This window comes from Notolabrus celidotus, chromosome 13, assembly GCF_009762535.1.
Source record: "Notolabrus celidotus isolate fNotCel1 chromosome 13, fNotCel1.pri, whole genome shotgun sequence".
NCBI lineage: Eukaryota > Metazoa > Chordata > Actinopteri > Labriformes > Labridae > Notolabrus > Notolabrus celidotus.
The window spans coordinates 33,466,489-33,493,399 of NC_048284.1; the positions used below are offsets into that span (position 1 = coordinate 33,466,489).

The 26,911-nt window shown below is 41.3% G+C and overlaps 1 protein-coding gene across 1 annotated transcript; it reads left to right on the plus strand.

The window, feature by feature from the left end:
• Window positions 1-2,236: 2,236 nt before the first annotated feature.
• LOC117824301 (adhesion G-protein coupled receptor F1-like) lies at window positions 2,237-26,502 on the plus strand. The gene is made up of 13 exons (XM_034699758.1): window positions 2,237-2,292; window positions 3,003-3,091; window positions 3,226-3,287; window positions 4,673-4,794; window positions 6,534-6,752; window positions 9,131-9,210; window positions 16,476-16,538; window positions 20,090-20,260; window positions 20,347-21,714; window positions 21,855-21,896; window positions 24,175-24,225; window positions 24,314-24,380; window positions 25,848-26,502. Exons 1-13 carry the CDS (start codon window positions 2,280-2,282, stop codon window positions 25,904-25,906), a joined length of 2,406 nt encoding a protein of 801 aa, XP_034555649.1. The 5' UTR covers window positions 2,237-2,279; the 3' UTR covers window positions 25,907-26,502.
• Window positions 26,503-26,911: the final 409 nt, after the last annotated feature.

Here is a 26,911-nt window from a genome sequence, read left to right on the forward strand (position 1 = left end):
AGAGGGAGGGGGTATCCACATGACACTGGTCTGTTGTTATCAAACAAGGTTGAGCTCGCGGACATTGAATGAGGAAGTCGGTTATGCTAAAGGGGGCGGAGCTAACTTCCTACTACAACCGATATCTGGATTCAAGTGACAGACAAAGTTTTTCACAACTTATCAGATAATCCTCCTCCCTCTCTGTCCTCACAGTGAGCTCCTGTTTATTCCTGATCCCATCAAAACAGGTTGAGTCACAGAGTTCAGGGAAGCTGCACAGAGATACAATCAAAGGGTTCCATATATTCCAGATGAATGAATCTCCACTGGTCTGTACGTCACACCTCAAGTCATCGGGTTATCTGCATGCTGATTGGCTATCGCGGCGTGATGGATTCGCTGGAGTTCAGATATTCCAACTCTTCCGAATCATTCATGCAAATTTATTAGACCTTTATTTTACCAGGTAAAAATGTTTGAGAACCAGTTGTCATTTAGTGATGGGAATTCCGGCTCTTTTTAGAGAGCCGATTCTTTTGGCTCGGCTCACTACAAAGAGTCGACTCTTTCAGCTCCCAAGCGGCTCCTCAGATTTTTTCTTGTTTGAATGACTGTATGACCTAAAATAATGTTAAATTATATGTCAAATGAATTACTAATGTAAAAAACATACATTATATCAAATGTTTATCATTTAAAAGGCTTTATTTATATTCTCAACATGGAGCAGAGTTCTACAGAAATTAAATTATAAAGTACAAGAAACAAGACTCATCTCAGTTAGACAAAAAGGTCCAATCTGTAATTGCATGTATATTATTTATAAACGTTTAAACACCTTCATTAACAGCAGGTTCCCTTCACTGTCTTTATTCTTCACTTATTGCACTGATGGATAAACAGCTCTAATGTCCATGACCTGGATGACTGAGATCCTTCACAGACAGTCTAATGTGCCTTGTGTTTTTTGTGGACCCTGATTGATGACATTTTCACCTTGCACAGTCTACACTCTGCCTTTAAACAGTCTATGCCGTTGAACGGTGTCTAAATTTGACTGTTTCCTGCAGTCACTCGTTTTCTCACCTTTCCAGTGCGTTCTCTCTCTGTCGCGCACGTTCCCCCTTTCGTCTCCCTCCTGTTGGTGTGCTCACTGTGCTGTGTGTGTCTGTAACCCCTCCCCTCCCCGTTCTGCTCAATGTAGACACGTGATTGGTCAAGACGCCACCATGTCTTGACCAATCACGTGAGGCTTGAACAGAAAAAGACAAAAAAAAAAAACGGCTCCCAAACAAGAGCCGGCTCCCATCGTTCACTTCAAAGAGTCGGCTCTTAGAGCCGGATCGTTCGCGACCGACACATCACTATTGTCATTTACAAACATGACCTGACCAACCGGAACACATACACACACATAGACATATAAACATAAAATAGGACAAAAGTGAACAAGTAACAAGCAATGTGTGCTAGGTGTAAAAAAAAGTATGTGTGTATATATAAGTATGCATGTAAGTAAAGTCCGAAGTGGTCAGCAGGAGCAACAGTCAACTAAAATCTGTTTTCGCTTGAAGGTTGTGAGTGGAGTCAAAGTTGAGAGTTTGAGGGTGTTTTGTAAGATATTTCAGTCGTTAGCTGCTGCAAAAGGAAAGGAATTACGGCCAAAAACAGTAGAAGTACCGGGGATGATGAACTTGATGTATTCACTGGACCTAGTGCGATATGAGGCTGACGTGAAGAAGAGAGGACAGGTAGGGAGGTGTCTTGCCCAGGATTGACTTGGCCATCTCACCAGTTTATAGAGATTGCAGTGCTGAGTGTGGAAGGGTGCATTAGTGACAAAGCGGATAGCTGAGTGATAAAGAGTGTCCAGTTTCTTGAGCGCGGTACTTGAATTTGTGCCATTCACGAAAAACGTTCCATTCGCGTCGCCCAATTTGAGGCGCAAGACCACTACTCGCGTCGATTCGCGTCTCCACATTGACTTTACATGTAATTCATTCGCACAAATGATTTTATTTGCGTTTGGTGTGAACACAACATTAGAGGCAGACCTGTAGGCTATGTCACCGTAGTCGAGACTTGGGAGAACTGTCATCTGAACCAGAAGCTGTTTAGCAGAGTGTGTGAAGGAGGATTTGTTACGATAGAGAAAACCAATACTGGATTTGACCTTAGTGAGCAGTGTGTTTATGTGTGTATCAAAAGAAAGTTTGCTGTCAAGCCAGATTCCTAGATATTTGTAGCTGCCAACATACTCCATCTCTGAACCATCCAGGGAGGAGACTTTGAGGGGAATGTTGACCAATGGTAGGTTTCTGTTAAAAACCATACATTCAGTTTTATTAGAGTTTAAAACTTAATGGAGCCTCATGAAAGTGTGTTGGACACTATAGAAACTGGCCAGCAATGAGGACAGTGCTGTAGTCAGGGAGGAACTAGATGTGTAAATAATGGTGTCATCAGCATATAGATGGACATGAGAATCATTTGCTGCAAGGGCACTGTCAAGGTCTTGAAGAAGACCTGAGGAAGTAGACAGTGCCAAAGTGTGAGGTTGTTTGGATGGCTCATCAGAGAGCCCTTTGGCTGTACACTGACAACATTTGAGTCTCCGAGTGACACAGCCGATACTAATCTGGGCAGTAAACGTTCAACTTGGCGAAGATGTTTTTACAGTCTGCTGATCAATGATTACAGTTTGACTGTGACATAACTGAATAGAGCTGGACTGGAGAGATAATTTCTCAACCCGATAATGATCAATGTCTTCATGCAGATTTGTTGTTGTAGAGATGGGTCAAATGCTGGGGGGTAATTGGATGACAGCTGATGAGTTCCAGGATTGCATTTAAACCAATCTGGTCGTTGTTAAAATGTGATAAATCAGTACAACTCTATGCTTTCAACACCTAAAATACCTCCTCCAGATATCCGTTCATACTGAAGATGAATGCAAGGACACGCAGTATGTTCCCCATAAAGTTACCGCTTTGTATTAACTGCTCTGTCTGTTGTAGAGAGGATGCTTACCATGACCTTAGACATTGACTTCAAGCCTTCATTCAATAACTCCAACAATGAGGTTTTCATCGACTCCTACAACATAGTAAGTCAAAGCATGTTGTCTTTCTGTGTCATTTGTTTTCTCAAAATGCTGATTCAATGAATGAAAGTGATATTTTAACCTGATGTAGTAGTGAAACCAATGACACACAGGTCTTTATTTAACCTCTTTAACAGATTCAGAATCAGAGTAAGACGCACATCTCCAACTTCATATCAGCAAAAATAACCAATGTCAGGTGAGTCCTTTTTTTAAATCTGGATTTCTCCTGATGTGTTCTAAGCTGATATCAGGGTCCACCGTTTACCACATTATACAGTGCCCTTGGTAATGACAGTATTCTCTATGAAAGCCAATATTGGGGAGTAAGTAAGTCAGCCCACCACCATGAACAAGTCTGAAATACATCAGCATTTATGTGGAAATGTTGAAGAGACATTCAGGGTTCTCCAGAGAATGAATCCTTATAATGTTGGTTATTGTCTTTCTTACTCTTTCTCATGATTTTGAAAAGTATTGTAATGTCAACCTCTTGACACCCCCGCAGGGTGCCGACAGCCCAACAACATCCATTTTAAAATATGTCATTAAATTATAAAATATAGAATTTAAAGTATGATATTCAATAATAAATTATCCAATTTAAAATGTGACATTAAATAGTAAAATATCTTATTTAAGAAATGACATTTAATTGTAAATATAGAATTGAAAATCTAACATTCAATTGTAAAATATTCAATTTGAAATATAACATTAAATTATGAATAATTCAATTTACAATATGACATTAAATTGTAAAATATTCAATTTTAAACATATATTATTGAATAATAAATTATCCAATTTAAAAAAATGACATTTAATTGTAAAATATAGAATTTAAAATATAACATTCAATTGTAAAATATTCAATTTAAAATATAACATTAATTTTATAAATAATCCAATTTACAATATGACATTAAATTGTAAAATATAGAATTTACTTTAAAATGTGACATTAAATAGTAAAATATCTTATTTAAAAAATGACATTTAATTGTAAATATAGAATTTAAAATCTAACATTCAATTGTAAAATATTCAATTTGAAATATAACATTAAATTATGAATAATTCAATTTACAATATGACATTAAATTGTAAAATATTCAATTTTAAACATATATTATTGAATAATAAATTATCCAATTTTAAAAAATGACATTTAATTGTAAAATATAGAATTTAAAATATAACATTCAATTGTAAAATATTCAATTTAAAATATAACATTAATTTTTATTAATAATCCAATTTACAATATGACATTAAATTGTAAAATATAGAATTTACTTTAAAATGTGACATTAAATAGTAAAATATCTTATTTAAAAAATGACACTTCATTGTAAAAAATATGACAATTAAGTAACATAAGCATTGAAACATAAAGCATTTTAAAATATGAGATCAAGAAAGAAAGACAGTATAATTAATTAAAAGATTTGATTAAAACCAAGTTTGTTAAAAGAAAATCCTTCAATTTTGAACGGCAGATGGGTGTCAGATATAACAGGAATGATGACATTAAACCTGCTCATGACTTGACTTTCATTGGCATTTAACTGTATATTGCAGGAGTGGGAGCACTGTTGTCGAGTATACTGTAGTAGCCACTTCGTTTAGCGATATGGAAATTCAAGCAGTAAGGTCTGGGGTATTTCGTGACATTTCAGAAATATACACAGCAATATTTGACAGTAAGTCTGCCTCTAAACATTTTTCTGAACATTTTAAATTAACATTTTTAAAATTTCTTGTACCACATACAGTGGGTACAGAAAGTATTCATACCCCTTCACTTTTTCTACATTGTGTTATGTTACAGCCTTATTCCAAATGGATTAAATTATTTTTTTCCCTCAACATTCTCCACACAATACTCTATAATGAAAAAGTGAAAAATGTTTTGTAGAAACTTTTCCAAATTAATTAAAAATAAAACACTCAAACATCGCATGTGCATAAGTATTCAGACCCTTTACTTTTACTTCCTGGTGCATCCTGTTTCCTCTGACCATCCTTGAAATGTTTCTACAACTTGATTGGAGTCCACCTGTGGTAAATTCAATTGATTTGACATGATTTGTAAAGACACACACCTGTCTATATAAGATCCTACAGTTGACAGTGCATGTCAGAGCACAAACCAAGACATGAAGTCAAAGAAATTATCTGTAGACCTCAAAGACAGGATTGTATGGAGACACAGATCTGGGGAAGGGTACAGAAACATGTCTGCTGCATTGAAGGTCCCAAAAAGCACAGTGGTGTCCATCATACATAAATGAAGAAGTTGAAATCATCAGGACCCTAGAGCTGGCCGCCTGGCCAAAATGAGCGATCGGGGGGAGAAGGGCCTTGTTCAGGGAGGTGACCAAGAACGCAACGGTCACTCTGACAGAGCTCCAGCGTTCCTCTGTGGAGATGGGAGAACCTTCCAGAAGGACAACCATCTCTGCAGCACTCCACAGATCAGGTCTTTATGATAGAGTGGCCAGACAGAAGCCACTCCTCAGTACAAAGCACATGAAAGTTTGCCAACAGGGACCTAAAGGACTCCCAGACCATGAGAAACCACATTCTCTGGTCTGATGAAACCAAGATTGAACTCTTTGGCCTGAATGTCTGGAGGAAACCAGGCACCACTCATCATCTGGACAATACTGTCCTTACAGTGAAGCATGGTGGTGGCAGCATCATGCTGTGGGATGTTTTTCAGCGGCAGGAACTGGGAGACGAGTCAGGATCAAGGGAAAGATGAACGCAGCAAAGTACAGAGAGATTCTTGATGAAAATCTGATCCAGAGCACTCTGGACCTCAGACTGCAGCGAAGGTTCACCTTCCAACAGGACAACGATCCTCAGCACTCAGCCAAGATAACAAAGGAGTGGCTTCAGGACAAGTCTCTGAATGTCCATGAGTGACCCTGCCAGAGCCTGGACCTGAACCTGATTGAACATCTCTGGAAAGACCAGAAAATAGCTGTGCACTGTCGCTCTCCATCCAACCTCATCAAGCTTGAGAGGATGTGCAAAGAAGAATGGGAGAAACTCCTCAGATCCAGGTGTGCTAAGCTTGTAGCATCATACCTGAGAAGACAGGAGGCTGTAATCACTGCCAAAGGTGCTTCAACAGAATATTGAGTAAAGGGTCTGAATATTTATAGACATGCCATATTTGAGTTTTATTTTTAATTCATTTGCAGAAATTTCTACAAAACATTTTCACTTTGTCATTATGGAGTATTGTGTGGAGAATGTTGAGGGAAAAAAAATATAATGCATTTTGGAATAAGGCTGTAACATAACAAAATGTAGAACAAGTGAAGGGGTACTTTCTGTACCAACTGTATGCATTGTTGGGTTAAGGATATATAATACTTTTATATGTTTTGATAGCACATTCATTATATGTCCTTTTGACTTTTTTCCAAAGGTAAAAAGGAATTACAGAATCCTACAGGAATGACTCAGAAAAAAGCTTCAATAATCTGTGGTCCTCCTCCAAAGGATCTTAACTTTAGCACCAACTTTGTGGCACAATGGTGGCTTAACAAAAAGATGGTTCTTGACGACAGTCTACATGAATCTATTTTGGATAAGGAGGATGGAACAGCAACATTAAATATTAAACAATTCTTTGTCACAGACAACGGTGAGAAATTTGCCCTTGTAATGTGCACTTCATGAATAATCTTTGTGACATTTTCAATCACACACATTCACAATAAGCTGCGACTGTTCTCCTTGTGACATGACCTGCACAATCATTTTTCTTGTATGAGAAACCAACCAACACCAAGAAGATTGTTTGTGTTAAAGTAATGGGACCAAATATGAGGACATAGTTTATTTCCAACTGCTAAAGGGAAGTAACTTGTTTGGTGTTCAACAATGAGTCCACTTTGACTGTTAAAGGCAAAGTCTCCTCGCCACTGCTGTCAAGTTGGGGTAATGTATAGTCTGTATATGAAATAACAAAGAGCATACTTATCTTTACTTATTTTTATTTGTATAGCACTTTTCTAAACAAAGTTACAAAGTGCTTCACAAAAAACAAGACCTTTATTAACCCTCACCAAAAAAGCACCCTTTGGATGCCCATGTAGTTTATTATTTTATGTCGCAATAATAACAAGTTAATTTAAATTCTCCTGAACGCCACTAATTTATTTGACGTGCGATTAATGTGCGCACGTTCTGTGTATGACCCTTGGTCCGCCCGTAGTTTGGGAAATCAGGAATCGATACAGCAGTAACATAAAATTGTGGATGACAAGAAGAATTGAATAAAGAGGGTGTTTTGAAAGGCAAGTTCAGCTTTAAAGCACTGCCAGATGGTTCTCTGGACAAGACCAAAGATATCTGCATTTACTGTCGATGTGACGGAGACACATGGACAATGCGTCTGTTGTTGTGATGTACGAGCTCAATCACTTTGTGTTGAGCTGCTTAAACAAACAGGATGTTGAGTTAGTTGGATATTACATGGTGGTAGTGTAACGCCGTAACTTCTTTAATCTCTTGGAACTGTTAATCTTCAACAGCGTTAACTAGAAACTTCATTAATTATACTTCAGGGCTGTGAGGAAGAAAGAGCACAGGACCACTTCTGCTGTGCGTGGTGATGCCTTTAATGACTCTTCCTCAACATAGGGCAACAGCACATCGAACACATGTGACACCTTCACTTCAACTCAAAACCATATCACCCTGAGTAACCTTAAAGAGGCGGTGCAATGTATGAAATAGAAGTATTTCAAACTTCATTAAAGAACTCAATGATACAAATACTTAGACCAAAGTAAATCTCATCTTACAGTAGTATTACTAAGTAATGTTACATTCAGGTCAAAATGCCCTTTCAGCATATTTTTTGAGCATGCAGTACCTTTGATGTTGTTTGGCGATTGTTCTGGCCAGTATTTATCATTGTTTTGGATTGCTGCAATAATAATAAACATGCATTTGCATAAAGCAAGCATATTTGTCCACTCCCATGTTGATAAGAGTATTAAAAACTTGAAAATGATCCCTTTAAGGTACATTTAGAACAGATTAAAAAAAAGTGCGATCAATTTGAGATTAACTACCAGTTAAATATGGACAATCATACGCTTAATTGCAATTAAATATTTTAATCGATTGACAGCCCTAGTTATGATCATTATGTAACATAATCAATAATATAGAAATATAGAACTAGTTTTGTTTTAATTTTTCATTATTCACTTTTCACCACAATTGGTAACAAAAATATTCACCTTGATGCAGGAAAGTAATAGTTAGATGTTCAAAATGTCCTGAGGGAGGACCCCTCATGTTACCTCTGCCTCAGAACATTTAAAGAAAGCCTAAACTGTGGGTACCAGGGGTTTGAAAGGAGGTTACCTTTTTGTGGTTTTTCCCCTGCCCCTCATACAGTCGGAGTACAACACTGTACAACAGTTCATTCTGTACATCTAGGTGAATATTTTTGTGACCATAACATAACATAAACTACAAGGGCATCCAAAGGGCTTTTTTTTTTTTTTTACATTGAATTCACTAGAGTGGAAACCAGAGTGCACTTTTGTGCATTCAATCCAACGAAGATGAACCCAGAGGGCACCTTTTTAACAATTTATGACTGTAAGGGCATCCAGGAGTGCTTCTCCACATCAGGTTTTACATCTTATACATTTGAGGGGCATCCAGAGGGCACTTTTCCATTTGTTTTCCAATGAAAGGGCACCAGAGAAGAACATTTGTAATGTTTTATCTAATCCAAGAGGGCACTCTAGCACGGTTTCTTTCGGACATGAGGGCATGATTGCCTCCCTTGAGTACACCATTGGTCCATCATATATGAAAAATTTCGGCACCATGTAGAAACATGTAGGAGACCTAAACAAACAGTTGAACAACATTTTTTACTTTATATCCCAACATGAATACTAATCTACGTTGTTGTCACCTTTTAGCCTAATGACCCCACAGTGTTCAGTAAATGTAAACTTTGTTGATTTGATCTTTAATCCTCTTTGATTTTAGGACAATATGAATGTAGGTTGATCGATGGAGGAAAGGTTTTCAGACAGAGAAAAACCATCCGAAGGACAACCGTGGCACAAGTGAGTCCAGTAAACAGGAAAGTCCATTGTGATTTTAATTAAGAAGTCCTTCTGCAGTGCTCTGTCAACAGCCCTTACACGGCTGAGTTCATAGGCATGTCATCAGGTAAGTCTGGATGAAACTAACTCCAAAATGCAAATCAGCTCTTTAAAAATATATAACTGATTAATATGTTTTTGTTATGTGTAGCCAGAGGTAATGCTATCAACCTTTTGCATGAAATTACAAACTGTGAAAACAACGTTGACACACTTCACAGTATCGAAAATAATGACATTGGAGGTAAAGATGAGGTGGGAGACAAGTCAGCAGTTTGTCAGTAAAATAGTAAATGGTTAGCTTGTGTAATGTCAGTTATTAAAATACGAAATTAATATTTCATATAAATTATTTGGGGCACCACCTCCATCAGAGGACTTATTCGCGCTTAATTATCTTTAGAATTAAATGGATTAAGTTTAATAATTTAGATAAGTCTCCATGTAAACAAGTCCTTGACAAAAACATAGGCCCAATCTGCTTTGAAGTTAATATACAGACAAAATCCTTTAATGGTGACATATCACGCTTTTTTCATCAATATATATTGGTCTAAGAGGTCCCCAAAACATGTCTTTAAAGTTTATGCTCAAAAAAACACTTTGAAATCAGATTTTGGTCTGCCTGAAAAGCCCTCTTCTTCAGTCCTCCTCAGAACACTCTGTTTTCTCTCTGACCACGCCCCCTCAGGAAGTGGATGTGGCCTCAGCTCTCCAGCACGTTGATCTAATGTTTACATGTTGGCTGAATATACACGGCTGCTCAGAGATCACGTTACTTCAACCCTCTGAATCTGATCCAGAATCTGATCCTGATGGAGAGGCGCCTGTAGCAGGACCTTTCTGAAGGATTGGTCACAGATTTAGTGTTTCTTGTTGTTTTATTGATCAGTATGTAGACGTGTGTCTTGGTACACAGCTACAAACATGTAGCTATGTGGCTATGCTAACTAGCGCTAGCACTTATCCATGATAAATAAAAATCATCCACTAGATCTTCAAATCTGCAGACGTGGGGAGTAAAACCGACCTCTGCCAGAAAGGCAGCGGGACCTTTTATGAAGGATTGGTCACAGATTTTGTGTTTCCTTTTGTTTTATTTGTCAGTATGTCGACGTGTGTCTTGGTACACAGCTACAGCTACAGCTACAGCTATGAACATGTAGCTATGTGGCTATGCTAATGAGCGCTAGCACTTATCCATGACAAATAAAAAGCATCCACTAGATCTTCAAATCTGCAGACGTGGGGAGTAAAACGGACCTTTGTGTTTATTAAGACAGCCTACAACTAGCATGCCTCCCTCCTAAGCTCCTTGTTAGCACACATTTGTGCAGGTAATGAAAAACAGAGGAGGGATTCAGTATTATTTTATACAGTCTATGGGCTGAACAAGCTCCGAGCTCTGACTCCGTGACAGACCGGATATTGTTGTGACATAACAAAAACACGGAAGTCTGAAACGGCTGGTTTCACACACATTTACAGAAAGGTGGAGAAATCAGAACAGGGGCAGAATGGATTTTTTTCATTCTCTGGGGGTTTGTAGACATGCCAGGGAAACATATTTCAGGTAGAGAACCATTAAAAAGTCAATTTTGCATGATATGTCACCTTTAAGATATATGAAGTTTAATTTAATTATAATAATAATAATAATAATAATAATACATTTTATTTAAAGTGCCTTTCCGAACGCTCAAGGACACTTTACAGTGAGGATAAAACACAATAAAAACAACATGATAAAATAAATAAAAACAAAACGCAAAGTAACACCAAGTTAAAAAGAGGCAGTGAGGTTAAACAGAGAATGCAGATTTGAACAGATGGGTTTTGAGTTTTGATTTGAATACGGGAAGTGAATCAGTGTTACGAATGTCTGGTGGGAGTGAGCTCCAGGGTTGGGGAGCAGAGCGACTGAAAGCTCTGCTCCCCATGGTGCTGGGACGGGCAGGGGGGCACAGAGAGGTGGAGGGAAGAGGAAGACCTGAGGGATCAAGAGGGGGTGACAATGTGGGGTAGATCAGACAGATACGGGGGGGGAGAGGTTGTGGATGGCCTTAAAAGTATACAGGAGGATTTTGAAGTTGATTCTGAAGATGACCGGGAGCCAGTGGAGCTGCTGGAGGACGGGGGTGATGTGGTGGAAGGAGGGGGTTCTGGTGATGATGCGGGCTGCAGAGTTTTGGACCAGTTGAAGTTTATGGAGAGATTTGTGAGGGACACTGAAGAGGAGTGAATTACAATAATCGATTCGGGAGGTGACGAGACTGTGGACCAGGATAGCAGTGGTGTGAGGGGTGAGAGAGGGGCGGAGACGGTTGATGTTGCGGAGGTGGAAATATGCAGACCGGGTTATGTAATTGATGTGAGAGTTGAAAGAAAGTGAGCTGTCGAGGATGACACCCAGACTCTTTACCTGAGGGGAGGGGGAATCTGTTGAACTGTCTATGGTGAGGGAGAAACTGTCGGCTTTGGATAAGGTGGATTTAGTACCTATGAGGAGGAGTTCTGTTTTATTGCTGTTGAGTTGAAGGAAGTTGGAGGTGAACCAGGATTTGATCTCAGAGTTTTGAGAGATTTGAAGGGAGCAGGAACAATTCCAGAGGACAGTGAGGAGTGGATGATGGATGATATGAGGGGGAGCAGAGAGGGGAGGCAGGATTTGACCAGGACTGTAGGAAGGGGGTCGAGCTGACATGAGGAGGGCTTGGATTTGTTGATGAGGTCAGAGATAACTGAGGGATGAGGAAGCTCGAAAGGGGGGGGGGGGGGGGGGGGGGGCAGGAAGCCAGGTGCTGATGGATTTTGTTAACCTTTTCGTTAAAAAACAGAAGGAGAGAATTGCATGTGTCTGAGGAATATAGGTGGGGGGGCAGGGAGTCAGGAGGTTATGCTGTTCAGAACGGAGAAGAGAGTCTTGGTGTTGCCTGCATTGGAGCAGATGAGTCCGGAGTGGTATTGAGATTTGGCGTGTGAGATGGAGTCCTTATAGAGAGAAAGCTGGGCTGTGAAGATGTCTTTGTGGATGGTGAGGCCGGATTTTTTGTAGAGTCTTTCGAGCTGACGGTTTTTAGATTTCATGGAACGGAGATCAGGAGTGAACCAGGGGGCAGAACGGGTGAAGAAAACAGAACGAGATTTGACAGGGGCGAGTGAGTTCAGAATGCTGGTGAGACCTTTATTGTAGTGGGTGACAAGATCTACTATCAATTTAGATAGTAGCTTGGTGATAGCGGGAGTTCATTTTGATTCAGTTTAGTTATTTAAAACGGAACTTTTAGACACTAATTTGAATCTCTGATTTGGAAATACAGTAAAACTATTGGACTGTAAGCACGAGACCTACATCAACATTTGACCACAGAAACTTCAGGATCCAGCCGTACTGTCTTTCAGACCTGTCAGCGAGTCTGAGATACCTCTATTCAACCAACATGAACCGGGTTGTATTTCCGGGCTGGTGCTCACACTGGTTTGGAGCTGGTTGAACTCGCGAACCAACGCGGCACCAGTTTGTTTTTCCGCCCTCTTGAGCCGGTGGAAGAGGCACGTCATGACGTCAGATTTACGTGACCGCTTTTCCCAGCAGCACTAGCACCAACTTTCCCTCACAACAACAACGATGGCGGACAACAGCAGCTTGTCTCCTCGGCCGACCACTGCTTTGCCTTGGAATCCATTAGTCTCTTTGATTTCTCCACTGCAGGACAATGGAGGAAACACATTTGTGTTTGTGTTTTTGATCACAGCAACCCCGCCCCTCACCCCTGACGTAAGCGGTTCGTGGTTCTAAACCAGCAAAGAGTTGGAGCCGCCCTCGAACCGGTTTTCCCGACCGGCAGCCGGTTCACTCACAGTCGAAACACAAAAAAACTGTTCTCAATTGAGCACCGGCTCCTAACCGGCCCTGAAACTGCCTCGGTCAAAACGGGGTAAGTTAGGTCCAGAGGAGTTCACTCCATTTTTCAGGGTGTTGTCTCGACTCGCTGGATTTTCACCCAAAGAACTGAGAGATGATGCCGTTGAGGGGAGATTCGAGTCAGCTGGCCCGGGAGTAGACGTATTCGTCCTGTTGCATGGTTACGGGGTCTTTTGTCCACTGACTGCTGATCCGAAGATTAGGGAGCTTCTTAAAGACTTGTGGATCAAAAATATAAAAAGAAGTCTCGTAGACTAGAAGATAATATCTTTAACAAAAAGGCGAGCTTTGCTTTACTGCGCATTACTTTAGCCTAGAGGACTAAAAGTAGGAAAACGTTTCTAAGAATGAAAAACAGAACTTTGGTCAAATAAAAGATAAACTGAGAAAACTAACTTTGTGACTGCAGCAAAAATGATCAATGCTTAGCTCGGTAACACAGCGAGAAAAACTTCAAGAAAAAGTTGCCACAAGGTACAAGAAGAGTAAGAAGACAGAGACGTCCTAAGAGCGTAAAAGAAGAGTAAGCGTAAGACCAAGAGTAAGAGAGGGAGTGCCTTCTGTCTTGGAGTTTTTATAGCAGTCCCTCCAGGAAGTTGCGATTTCGCGATCGCAACTATCAACGCAAATTCAACCAATCAGCGCGATTTTTTCGCGGCCCTGCAATTTTTTACAATCACCGCAACTTTCCCACAAATTTGACCAATTACCTTAATCTCAGCCCCTGCACGTCATCGGTTTTGTCATCAACTTGACTTCCTTGGAACATAAACGTAAGTCCTCACTTGATCGGCACTTTTCAACAACAAAACACGCACAGAGAACGGGTGAAAAGAGGGGACAGCAGGCAGGACAAGTGACCATGACAACGTTATTATTTATAGATTGAGGGGCTCAGTGTTAGCTTGGTCTCTACCTGCAGCAGGTGTGCTTTATGAACCAGCTCTCCTCACCTACATGCATCTGTCTCATCTTCATTGATGATTTTTACCCCCGGTGTGCGTTAGTGACAAAGACACAACCAGGGGACGTCTGTTTACTATTTGATGTTTGACGTTGTTGCCGTGGTTACCGTAGAAAGCTCGGCATCTACAGCTTGATTTAATCCAGTTTGGTGAAACATCAGACACATTCAGTAAGTTTTGATCAACTCCTAGTCATCAAAGATGTAGATTAATTTCAGAGTGCGTGAACTGACTGTGCATCAGTCGCTGCGAGGTGCATTCAGGGACCGTCGTAAATGTGCAATACAGTCCTTTCATGGCATTTTTCTGTGAATCAAGAGAATCAAAATACAGTCAGTGGCCACATCAAGAATGCTTTCTAAAAACAACTGTAATTTAGCATATTTACTTGCCCCTGAGATGTTATTGGGGGAAAAAAGCAAAAAAAAATAATCCCAACTTTCACCGCAATTTTTTCAAAAAGCTGTCGCAACTTCAGGCTTTTTGGGCCGCAACAATCACAAAGAAATCCCGCGAAATCCTGGAGGGACTGTTATAGGCTTCACTGGGTTTCCTCTCTTTGACTCCAACTTCAACACAGCCTCTTAATAAAGGATTTCTATTATAATTACTACTCTAAGCACTCTTGAAATATCTCATCAATATGAACATCTTACCACAGCTATCACCAATGCATATTTTTCAAGTTAAAGCGGTTCATGGATTAAAATATAAGTGAAAGTAAACACAATCCATCATAGACAAACAAATCAAAGTAATGTATGACACACGAAAATATATTGTACCCTTAAACATCAAAATTAATTCTCATTGATGATTATCATTATTTTAGGATGCAGATTTCTTAACCAGTGAGAAGTTAAAATAATTCTAGCAGAACTTGTAACACAGGGTTTAAACACAATATAACACATAATGCACATGGAAGAAAGCACATTTAAAACATGTTTTTATAACTTCTCATAATATATATCGCAAGACAGTATTCTTATCAAAGACTCAAAATGAAAGCTTTCATCTTAGCTTCAGAATGCTAAACTCACAGGTTCACATACATTTTGGAAAATGTCTAGAATCTTGTCCCTTAGAGTATGTGAGAAGAGAAGGAGACGGAATGCACAATTTACGATTGTTTTGGCAGACAGATAAGAAGAGGTCCGTGTGTGTGTGTCTGTCTGTCTGTCTGTCTGTCAGTCTGCCTGCCTGTCTGTCTGTCTGTCTGTCAGTCTGCCTGCCTGCCTGCCTGTCTGTCTGTCTGTCTGTCAGTCTGCCTGCCTGCCTGCCTGCCTGTCTGTCTGTCAGTCTGCCTGCCTACCTGCCTGTCTGTCTGTCTGTCTGTCTGCCTGTCTGTCTGCCTGCCTACCTGCCTGCCTGTCTGCCTGCCTGCCTGCCTGTCTGTCAGTCTGCCTGCCTGCCTGCCTGCCTGCCTGCCTGTCTGTCAGTCTGCCTGCCTGCCTGCCTGCCTGTCTGTCAGTCTACCTGCCTGCCTGCCTGCCTGCCTGTCTGTCTGCCTGCCTACCTGCCTGCCTGTCTGTCTGTCTGTCTGTCAGTCTGCCTGCCTGTCTGTCTGTCTGCCTGCCTGTCTGTCTGTCTGCCTGCCTACCTGCCTGCCTGTCTGTCTGTCAGTCTGCCTGCCTGTCTGTCTGTCTGTCTGTCTGTCAGTCTGCCTGCCTGCCTGCCTGTCTGTCTGCCTGCCTACCTGCCTGCCTGTCTGCCTGTCTGTCTGTCAGTCTGCCTGCCTACCTGCCTGCCTGTCTGCCTGCCTGCCTGTCTGTCTGTCTGTCTGCCTGCCTACCTGCCTGTCTGTCTGTCAGTCTGCCTGCCTGCCTGCCTACCTGCCTGCCTGTCTGTCTGTCAGTCTGCCTGCCTGTCTGTCTGTCAGTCTGCCTGCCTGCCTGCCTGTCAGTCAGTCTGCCTGCCTGCCTGCCTGCCTGTCTGTCTGTCTGTCAGTCTGCCTGCCTGCCTGCCTGTCAGTCTGCCTGCCTGCCTGCCTGTCTGTCAGTCAGTCTGCCTGCCTGTCTGTCTGTCAGTCTGCCTGCCTGCCTGTCTGTCAGTCTGCCTGCCTGCCTGCCTGCCTGCCTGCCTGCCTGTCAGACTGCCTGCCTGCCTGCCTGCCTGCCTGCCTGCCTGCCTGCCTGCCTGTCTGTCTCAAACTTGCGTCGACTTTTATGTTAGGAGAACTTGAAAGAGAACGGGGGCAGAATGTTGCACAAGAGGGGCTGCTTTTTGGGATGACCTGGTCCCTGGTCAACACTCAAAGAGAAGAGTTTTTCATCATTGTGGGATAAGGCTTTTCTGGTATTATGAAACTCACACATGCTTTGTCCTCGCTACAGGTATCTGCAGATCAAGGCAACAGCGTCATCACACCGGTTCAGGAGCTACTTTCGCAGTCTCAGGTAATGTATTTTCACACAGTAAGATAAACAAATGAATCTACTCAGGTCACAATATTAATCACTATATTTCTTTAAGTGAGTGCTATTATGCTTTTTCACATTTTACAAAGATTTCAAGTTATTGAGGTAATCGTGTGTTAAAGCTGTCTGTGAAGGTTTTCAGTCAACCAGGTCATGGTAATTCAAAGCTTGATCCAAAAAAGGCAACTGGACTTGGTATAAATTCTTGAAGACATTTCACCTCTCCTCCAGTAGGGTTCTTCAGTTCTGACCAGACTGGGGAAGAGCTTGAGAATATAAACCTCTAACAGATGGGTGCTGGGTGTGTTCAGGTGGTCACAATCGGTCCTAAGTAGGAGTTTCTGGCGGTCGATGGCCTACCTCTTGGTAGTCGTTCCGTACCTGGACACACCCACCACTGTAAGAGGCTTATTTACTCTAGCTCTTCCCTAGTCTGGTCAGAACTGAAGAAGCCTTTCGGAGGAGAGGTGAAACATCTTCAAGAATTTATACCAAGTCCAGTTGCCTTTTTGTATCAAGCTTTGAAGTGTGTTAAAGTTATGCCAGGAAGGGACTGAAGGCTGCTCTGAAGGGCTTGTTCAAAAAGTCACTAAGAGCTAAACAAAATCCAGGACACAGGAATTACTGAATCTCCTTAAAAGAGCTTATAAACATTGAACTTAGCCAACAGAAACATCCAGCACTGTCCTCTGTGCTGGGGGTCCAGGGTCAAATGTTAGGTCCAAATCAAATGTCCATATTTCATCCATCCATCTTCCTCCGTTTATCCGGGTCTGGGTTGCTGGGCCAGCAGGGAAGCCGAGACACTCCTCTCCCTGTCCACTTCCACCAGCTCTTCTGGGAGGATACCGAGGCGTTCCCAGGTCAGCTGAGAGATATAATCTCTCCAGCGTGTCCTGGGTCTTCCCCGTGGCCTCCTCCCACACGGACATGCCCAAAACACCTCCCCAAGTAGATGTCCATATTTCATATTTTGTTTTTTTTAAATGGGGAAACACAAGTTAATTCAACTCTTTGTCACAATGTCAGAAAACCAAAAGGAGATAAAACAAAACTTAATCAAACAAAATCCAGGGAACAGAAGAACACAGGGAACACAGGAATCATGGTAATGCTCAGCGAAGGCATAACATAACAATGAACTGACACAGAAGGGAGGAAACACAGACTACAGTATACACACACAGTGACTAACGAGTAATGAAACACAGGTGAGACCAACAAGGCGCAGATGAAGACAATGGCTGTTTCCGAAACGGCCTGCTACATACTACTTATTAATGTAGTAGGCAGTAGGTATTGCCTACTACATACTGCATTTGAATTTAGTCTGTAGTTTGACTGTTCTGTTCGATCTGTCATGCAGCATGCTGAGCCAGACTTCGCTGGATTTCCGGTTTCGGAAAGCGGAAGTAAACAACGGCGAAGCCGATAAATAAAATGCTTATTTAGCATCCATTTATGATTTAAAAAGTTAGGAAGTGGTTTATATGTAATATGTAATAGTAATTTGATAACTTTCACAGCACCCAAAAACGGATTTCCTCCCGTCAAAAAATGAGGAAAAAGAAAAAGCAGAACGAGCGCTGTGCATTATGGGAAACAGTACGTGAGGAAGACTGGTCCGATGCACACTGAGATATTTTCCCAAATCAGTAGACATCCGGGGAGTTTTGGCATACTGCAGATTTTGCTCTTGTTCACATACTACTTACTACATACTGAATTTTGGACATATCAGTACGTACTGCTAGTATAGTAGGCGATTTCGGAAACAGCCAATCACAAAGGAGGAAAAACACAGGAAGTAAAACTAAACTTAAAACACAGGGAGATTATTCTTCAAAATAAAACAGGAAGCACTAGACTAAACATATACGAAAAGGAAGGAGAAAATTAAAACCACACCCAGGAAATAACTGCAATATAACACACAGGAAAATCAACACATGAAAGAAAAGGCACTAGAAACTAAATAAACCTGAACAGGGACAGTAAAAAACAAAAATTACTTAAAGAAAACTTTGAACAGACCAAAACCTGACACAATGTTGTTGCATTGCAACAGCAGAAAAGACTACCAGAGAGCTGTCAAGTTGGGAGATAGTGGGGAGGATGATGATAAAGCCTGAGATTTAAAAAAAGAGTGTATTAACCTGTGAATCATGTAAAGCTACTGCTGAGGTATCGGGGGCGGTATAAAGCCAGAAAATGGCTCATGACTTTTGTTGAGCCCAACAATATCACTTGGTGCTTTGTGTAAAAGCTGAAGTCACCAGTACGCTGTCAAAGGAATGTAATAAAAAGGTTCATTTAAACAGAAGGGACTCCATTCCTTCTAGTTGGTGTTAAAGGGAGTTATGTAATTGCACAAATTGGGGAAAATTTTACTCTGACCACAATAAAAGGTGTGCTCTTCCCAGCACCAAGGAGTAATTAACTGGGTGTATAGCTGACAATTAGTTAACGCCCGGGAGGAGTAAACTGCAGCACACAGGAATGGTGTCATCTTGCAATGAACAATGTGACAGAATAGTTAGACACTCGTTTGTTGTCATGACACAGTATTGGGTGCGGCTGCCCTGAATTTTTGTTTGATGACAATTTGTTAATCTAGGTCACCTTTATTAGTGCATACTTTAACATTACCATGATCTCAACCTGACCGATATTTGTCAATTGAATAATATTGAATTTAATTATTCATTGTTTCATTCTCAACACAGCACTATGTTGAGATAAAAGACCAAACAAAACACAGAAAAGTTAAAAGAGCATATTTGGATGTTGTTTTTTTTAGCTTTTCTACAAATGAGAGCTCATGAAACCAAAATTCCTGAGTGTCGTTTTAAAAGACTTGAAGACTGGAAATAGTCCAAACTGGAACCAAATTTGTCTGACAGCACCGCAGCAACTGTCAGAGTTGCAGTGCAAGCCTTCTGGAGTCCAAACTCTGGACCAAGCGGCAACCGCCGTTCTTAAAACATGAAGCCTATGCAGAAGTGCTAAAAACTGCAGTTCATCAAGCATCCACTTGAGGCTGGCTGCAGAAACAGCAGAAACCACATACACACCCATTCAAAGAAGACGATCTTTACAGCAGAAATAAACATGTTTACAGCCTGGTTCAAAAAATAAGTTTAGTCTGAATAACAATTTTCTCTCTCAGCACAAACTGTACGGGGGTGAAATATTTTAGAATGCAGCAATTCAGAAGATATTAAGATTACGAGTTTTGACCATTTAAGGGCACGGCTGACTTGATTGACAGGTTGGAACACTAGATGTTAGCGAGGAAGCTAAAGCCCCGCCTCTTTACCTCACACTAGCTTGACAGAAGTCAGGATGAGTTCAGCATTTCCAATATGGCACCCATTGACGATTGATTTCAAAACAGAGCTTCAGAAACAGATGGATGACGTCATAGATACTACGTCCATTATCTATTCAGTCTATTTGCAGGACATCATTACTTTGATTTGATCTGGGATAATTATCATGCTAATTCTATTTTCTTTTCAATTTTGCAGTTCCTGAATAACAATTCACTTCCAGGATTTTTGGAGATACTCAGCAACGTTACTGTCAACTTCACTGCCAGAGTGCTTAATTCTACAGCAAACATCGTGGCCATCATTGACATACTCAAAAACGTTGCCAATGCATCGTCAACTATTCCCATTACTGAATCTTCAATGAAGGTATGTGAACAGGACTGTTGACTTTTATAAATCTGACCACGTGTTGATGGGAACACAATCTAATATCTTCTTTCTTGTCCTTGTAGGATATCCTTATAACTGCAGGTGTGCTCACTACAGCTGGAGCAAGAGAGTCCTGGATAACTCTGAATGGAAACACCTCAGTTACCAGAAATAGCAGCACTGAGACTGAACGTATCAGCTCAATATTACTGCAGTCTCTTGAGACAATTACAAGTAACCTTGTCAATGAGTCTTTTAGCATTGACACACCTTCTATTCTCTTGAACAAAACTAGATTCACAGACTCTTTCAACGCTGACTTTCTGAATTCTTCAGTGGAGATAGTTATACCAGAGTCTGATGGAGCGAAATCTATCACTGTGATGACATTTGCTTCGATGAATATCGTTCTACCCCCAAGAGACGAGTTCAAGTCCTCAGGCCTTTTCATCAACGGGAGAGTTGTACTTGTTCAGTCCAGCAGGGCAAGTACTGCCATCAATAATATTTCATTCACATTTGATAAACTAAATAAAACACTGGGGAACCCACAGTGTGTTTTCTGGAACTTCACCCTCTTTGACGGTCTGGGGGGATGGGACGGCGAGGGCTGTGAGTTAAAACCAAATGTGAATGACACCGTCACCTGCACCTGCGACCACCTGACCTCATTCTCCATCCTCATGTCACCCTTCGTAGACTGCGAAGAGTGTAGCATTATAACATTCGTTGGAGTTGGCATATCCATTGTTTCTTTGGTCATATGCCTAATAATTGAAGCTGTCATATGGAGAAAGATTCGAAATAACACCACATCTTACCTGCGCCACGTCTCCATCGTTAACATCGCCACATCACTCCTGATTGCAGACATTTGGTTTATTATAGGGGCGTCCATTGTGAATCCGTCTAAAGATAAGAACACATGCTCTGCAGCGACATTCTTTATCCACTTTTTCTATCTAGACCTGTTCTTCTGGATGTTAGCGTCAGCTCTGTTGTTGCTGTACCGCACAGTCAGCGTTTTCGATGGGGGATTGTCCAAACATGCCATGCTGGCTATTGGATTCTCTCTCGGATACGGAGCACCTATTATCATCTCAGTCATAACTATAGCTGTAACTGCACCCAGAAACCAGTACTTTCAAGAAGATGTCTGCTGGCTTAATGCCGATCCCTCCTATGCTCTACTGGCTTTTGTAATCCCTGCCCTGATGATTGTTGGGATTAACTTCATAATCCTGGTTGTGGTTATAACCAAAATGCTGCGGAGGAGGGCGGTGGGAGATGCTGCACAAGCAGCTGAGAGGAATGTCCTGTTTGTTATTGTGAGGAGCCTGGCTGTCCTCACACCAATTTTTGGACTAACTTGGTTTCTGGGAATCGGAACCATGGTCGAGCCAACAAACAAAGGCCTCCATATTTCTTTTTCATTCTTCAATTCCCTGCAGGTAAATCAACAGAGTTCACAGCAATGTTCTGTTCATTACTGTACACCACGTTTCTGAAATTATTTAATGGATATTCGATAATGAATTTGTCTTTTGTCCACTAAGCCTTCTGATGCTACTTTGTGCCTCTTTCCTCAAAGGGTTTCTTCGTACTGGTGTTTGGGTTGCTGTTGGACAGAAAGGTATTTACACTTCAATATTCAACATTAGAGTTGCGTAGTTGTGTAGAAAGTTTGCTAAGTAAGGGATAATGTTTGGTTAGCAGTTGTTATGGAAAGTATAATCCTTACAGGGTGAGACAAGACCCTGGGTGCGTCTCAAAGCTCTAAACGTCCATCCTCGCGTCTCCCTTGCGTCTTAGTCCCGCCCACCAGAGATGTGAGGAAATGAAACCAGAGGAGAGAGGAGAGAGGAGATCTGTATTTAGAGAAATGAGACGTCCTCTCCTCCGGAGCGTCACGTGAAGCGACGTCGGTTTGTGATGACGGCTTTAACAGCTGTTTGTGTCTGCACACATGTTCACTGTAATAACTCTGATTAATATAAACAGTAACAGAGCTCTGTCTCTGTGTTTACATGTTTAACACACACCTGCACATGAAGACAATCTGCTCTCTGTTTATTCTGTCCTAAAGCATCACGGATCGATTCACCGGTAAAATGCCTCATTATTAAATGATTTATTACTTTGAGGGAAAATAGAAACCATGCAACTCTTTTCAAACCCTGTGTTCATTAATGATCAGCCTCATATGAAACTTTATTAACCTGACAGGAAATATAACAAGTGTTTTTACTAACAGACAAACTTTACTGTCAGACTTCCCTTCATGAAGAAAACGAGAAGAAATGGGGAAACTAACAGGAGGAATAACTGATCATTGATATATATTCTATCAATGATGTTAGACTCTATTACTCTATTTCATTAGACAGTGAATCTGACAAAAACAATCAGATATAACATAATCCACCCTCTGTTATATTGAATTTATGATTTTGCGATCAGTATTTTGTTTTTAAAATTCACATCAAACACTTTTCAATCTCAGCTCATCAAATACAGACTGTTTAGAAACAGACGTATGTTTATGATCTGTTTCAGGGCACCCTTAGTGACTGTTTTAAGGTCCATCTTTTCTCTGTTATTAAACTCAGCTGATGTTAAGTTTCGGTTAAGTCCGAGCCGCTGCAGCGTCCAATCGGTGAGTGATATTCGATAAGGGGGCGTGTCTGTCAGAGAAAAGACTTCCGCAAAGTCTGCTCTCGTGTTTCCTCGATTATCCCTCCTCAGATCAGTCTCCTCGCTCCTCGCTCCTCTCTCCTCCAGCAGCGTTTAGAGCTTTGGGACGCAAGTTAAAATGGCGCGTCAGTAAGTACTTCCGGTTCGACCGAGGAGCGAGGAGAATGCAGTTTAGAGCTTTGAGATGCACCCCCTGACGTGCTAACCATACACTATCCCGCTTATTACTCGGCTACTAACTTGAGATACAAACACGTTGTTAAAAACATTGATTTAAGATGATTTTATTGATTTAAATGATTCATGTTTACAGTTTTTAAAAATACTCCCAGTGATTCCTCGTCAGTGATCGTTCCATGGTGATGGATTCTTCTCTGCCTGTTGCGGTGGATTGAACATGAAACTGTCCTCATTCAGCTCTCCTTCTTCTCTGAGCTCTGTGGTTCACACACCTTTAAAAAGAAACTAATGTCACAACTTTGAACCCTGCTGCTATCATCACCACCGCTCATGGTTTAACTTTCTTTGTAGAGATCACTAACCTAAAGTTTCTCTCACCTGCTCCACTCCTTCATCACATTGATGGACAGGATCCAAGATGAAAATGTCCTTAGCCTGCCGTATTAGCATGCTAACCAAAACTAGTGTTTAGCCACATTGTTTAGATGCTAACTGAAGCTGATTGTTTTACCTCACCTTACGGTCTATGGTGTCAACAAGCAGAAGCTAAATGTGTCTGAACTCTTTTCTGTGGATTGATTTGACATGACGTGTGATCAGTTTGTCTCTGGTGTTGATCATGTTAGTCAATGGGTTTTGACCAATCAGAATCAAACATCTTACACAGCCGGAAAATCAGTAAGACAGTCAGGAACTAATTCTTCAATATCGTATGAATTACCTTGGAAAACTTTGCTGCTGACAAACCTTTGACTGAATCCCCAGAGAGTTATTCATGGCCCAAATGTAAAGATATTACTGCGTTACTGCGATACAGGAAGATTTGTTGTTTGAAGCTGTGCATGTGGATAAGTTGTTGCAAGAGTCAGAATGTGATTTGGAGAGTCTAGTTCGAAAAACCTTGTTCATGCGTTTAAATGTTTGCACGAGAACAAACTGGAGACATTCAGCGGACTGAACTTCGTTACACCTCAGGGGCTTTTAAAAACGTGTTTGTTAACTGGAGACATGCTAACTTCTGTGAATCTACTTTTCAGGTGCGGTCAGCAATAGCAATAAAGTCACAGACTTCAGGAAGTGGGACAAGGGTAAGAACTTTTATCAGTCATTTCACCTTTTTAAAAGCAGATTTAAATATTGGGGTGATACATGTCATGTTTGTTTTTTTTGTTTCAGAGCACCAGCGCTGGAAACTCATCATCAGGTGGATTTGGCTTTTTCAGGAACTGGAGAAGAGGAAGAGGTAAAGCATGATCCACAGTAATGGCCAATAAAAATGTAGTTTTCTTCCCCACAGGCAGAGACCTCCAGCAGGACCAGACTCATGTTAGACACACATCTGCTGAGACAGTGTTGAAGACAGGGATAGAGGGAGATGAAGAGAGGGAGAGATGATAGTGGTGACACGGATAGTAGTAGTTGTAGCAGCTGGAGTCTGGCATGTCCACAGCAGCAGAGATCCAGAGGAACCTACGAGACAAGGGAGCTCAGGGACTCCAGAAAGGTCTATGGTTAGTAACTTTAATGGGACAGGAAGAGTTAAAGTAAGAGACAGGCAGAGAGAGGAGAGAGAGGGAAAGACAGGATCCCAGTGTGTCAGTCCAACACGGGACTTCCACCAGATCCTTGTCCGGTCCGTCTCCGATCCGGCTCCGTGCTCTCTTGTCCGTCAACACCCACCGGTTATGTTTTCAGAACACAGCACAGAGCAGGACCTCCGGACAGCTGGAGTCATGTGACCAAGGTTTTCCCGCTGTATTTACTGAATCAAGGATTCTCCTCCTCCTCTCCTTGTGCATGTTGCCTTTCTGGTCCTCTGAAAACCTCTGGCCTTTTGACTCCAAGCCGCCCTCCGCTGAGAATGACCTTTTGTTGTCATAGTTAAGTTAAAAAGAATCCAACGATAACACAGAGTGTTTTATTCTGAAAATTAACCGGATGTTTTCATTTTGTTTTGGTGAAACCTGACTTCCTGTCCCGCTCCATCTGCTCTGTTGAGATTGATGCGTCGTGCTCCGGCATCCGGCAAAAATAGAAGTCTTGTGTATCTGATCCGGAGGGCTCCGACTTGCTGGATCTGAGACGCAGCCTGGAGCACAACGGAGCGGATCCAGTGGAAGTTAACACATTGACTAGAATAGAAACCTATCAGATCCGGTGCTGTGACGGATCAGAGACGGACCGGATATGGATCTGGTGGGATTTGGCCATAAGCCTATAGCAGCATAACTAAGAGCTGGTCCAAGTCTGAGCCAGCTCTATCATAATAATGACCTATCGGAGGATTGAATGTTACATGAAGACTCATATGGGGGTCAGGAGGTCAGCAATGTTGTCTGGAGCTGACTCTCTAAAAGCTTAAAAACACCAGCATTTTAAAATCAATTCTAAAATAAACTGGGATTTTAAAATGGGATGTGTTCTCTCGTGCTGGACCTGATTATGAGTCTGGCTGCTGTGTTCTGGATCAGGTTTGTTGAGGTTGTTTCGTGTGACACAGGAGAAATCTAAGCATGAGTTACTGTTTCTAAGTTTTTGATTGATAAAAGCTGAATTTGTGAAAGTTTTCTTTATTGTAAAAAAGCATTATTGGATAGTTTCTCAAAACTGAGGTGAGAGTCAAAGAATGGAGGATGAGAGAGGAGAGGAGAAACGATGGCCATCTGTCGCCTCAGACTGAACACTTTCTTTTGTTGCTGTTTTTTTTCAGATGGTTACCAAGTGTCCTCTGGTAACTCTGGTGTATCTAGTTCCTTCGCCAACTCCTGATGACGTGTGCAGAGAGCTCCAGCTGAAGCTCAACACGTGTTCTCCTCTGTTAGAGCGATCAGGAGAGAGACGTATGAGCGCTCTGTTTTTAAATGTAATGTAACAGAAGGGTTTTATTTTTGTATTCACTGAAGCACTGCTTACAACAACACTATGTCATACGTAGCAGTATTACATGATGTATGTTGGATGTACAGTATTATTACATTGTTATTACTTATATTATCTATTTATATATGATCCTAATTGCTTTGAAGAAAAGTTTGTTGTGATTTCCATTTCTGACCACTAGAGGCAGCGGCACACAGATAACCTGGGCTGTAGAGGGGGGTGAGAGCATGTACACTGTTTTCAGGTGAATTTTAAACTCTTGATGCACTTTAATAGGTAGACACACTGAATACTGAATGTTTTATTAGTTATATAAGATCACTGTCATGTTTTTAATCATGCACTTATTATTTTTTAGTGTGAAGAGAACTTTAATATGCTGACACAATTTCCCCAGAAGAGAAGAAATAACTTATAAAGCACTCTGAACATCCTCACTTTTGTCGAAAAAGACAGACAGCTGATTAAAAAACACAGGCTCATTATTTGTGTGTTATGAGTCTTGCTTTGTCTTATCAAGGTGTTTTTGAAGATAAACACACACACACACACACACACACACAAGCACAGAAATTGTGTATTCTCTTTACAGTTTAAGGCGGGTACACACTACAGGATAATCAGGCTGATTTTTGTCCCGATCTCCCCCTTACGATCAAAGCCAGCAAAGGCCCGGTTGTCTGATATTTGCAAACGACATGGGGCCCGATCTACTAAAGGTTTGCGTGTATAAAAACACGTGCAAACTTGATGCACGCGCGCAAAGCTGACGTACTAACCGGGAGCACCGAGGATTGCGTCTGTCAAATGAGCAAAATAGCACTCGCAAATCATTTAGCGTGTTTGCCTTCATGAATATGCAGAACACATGTAGATCATCAGAACGCGCAAAAT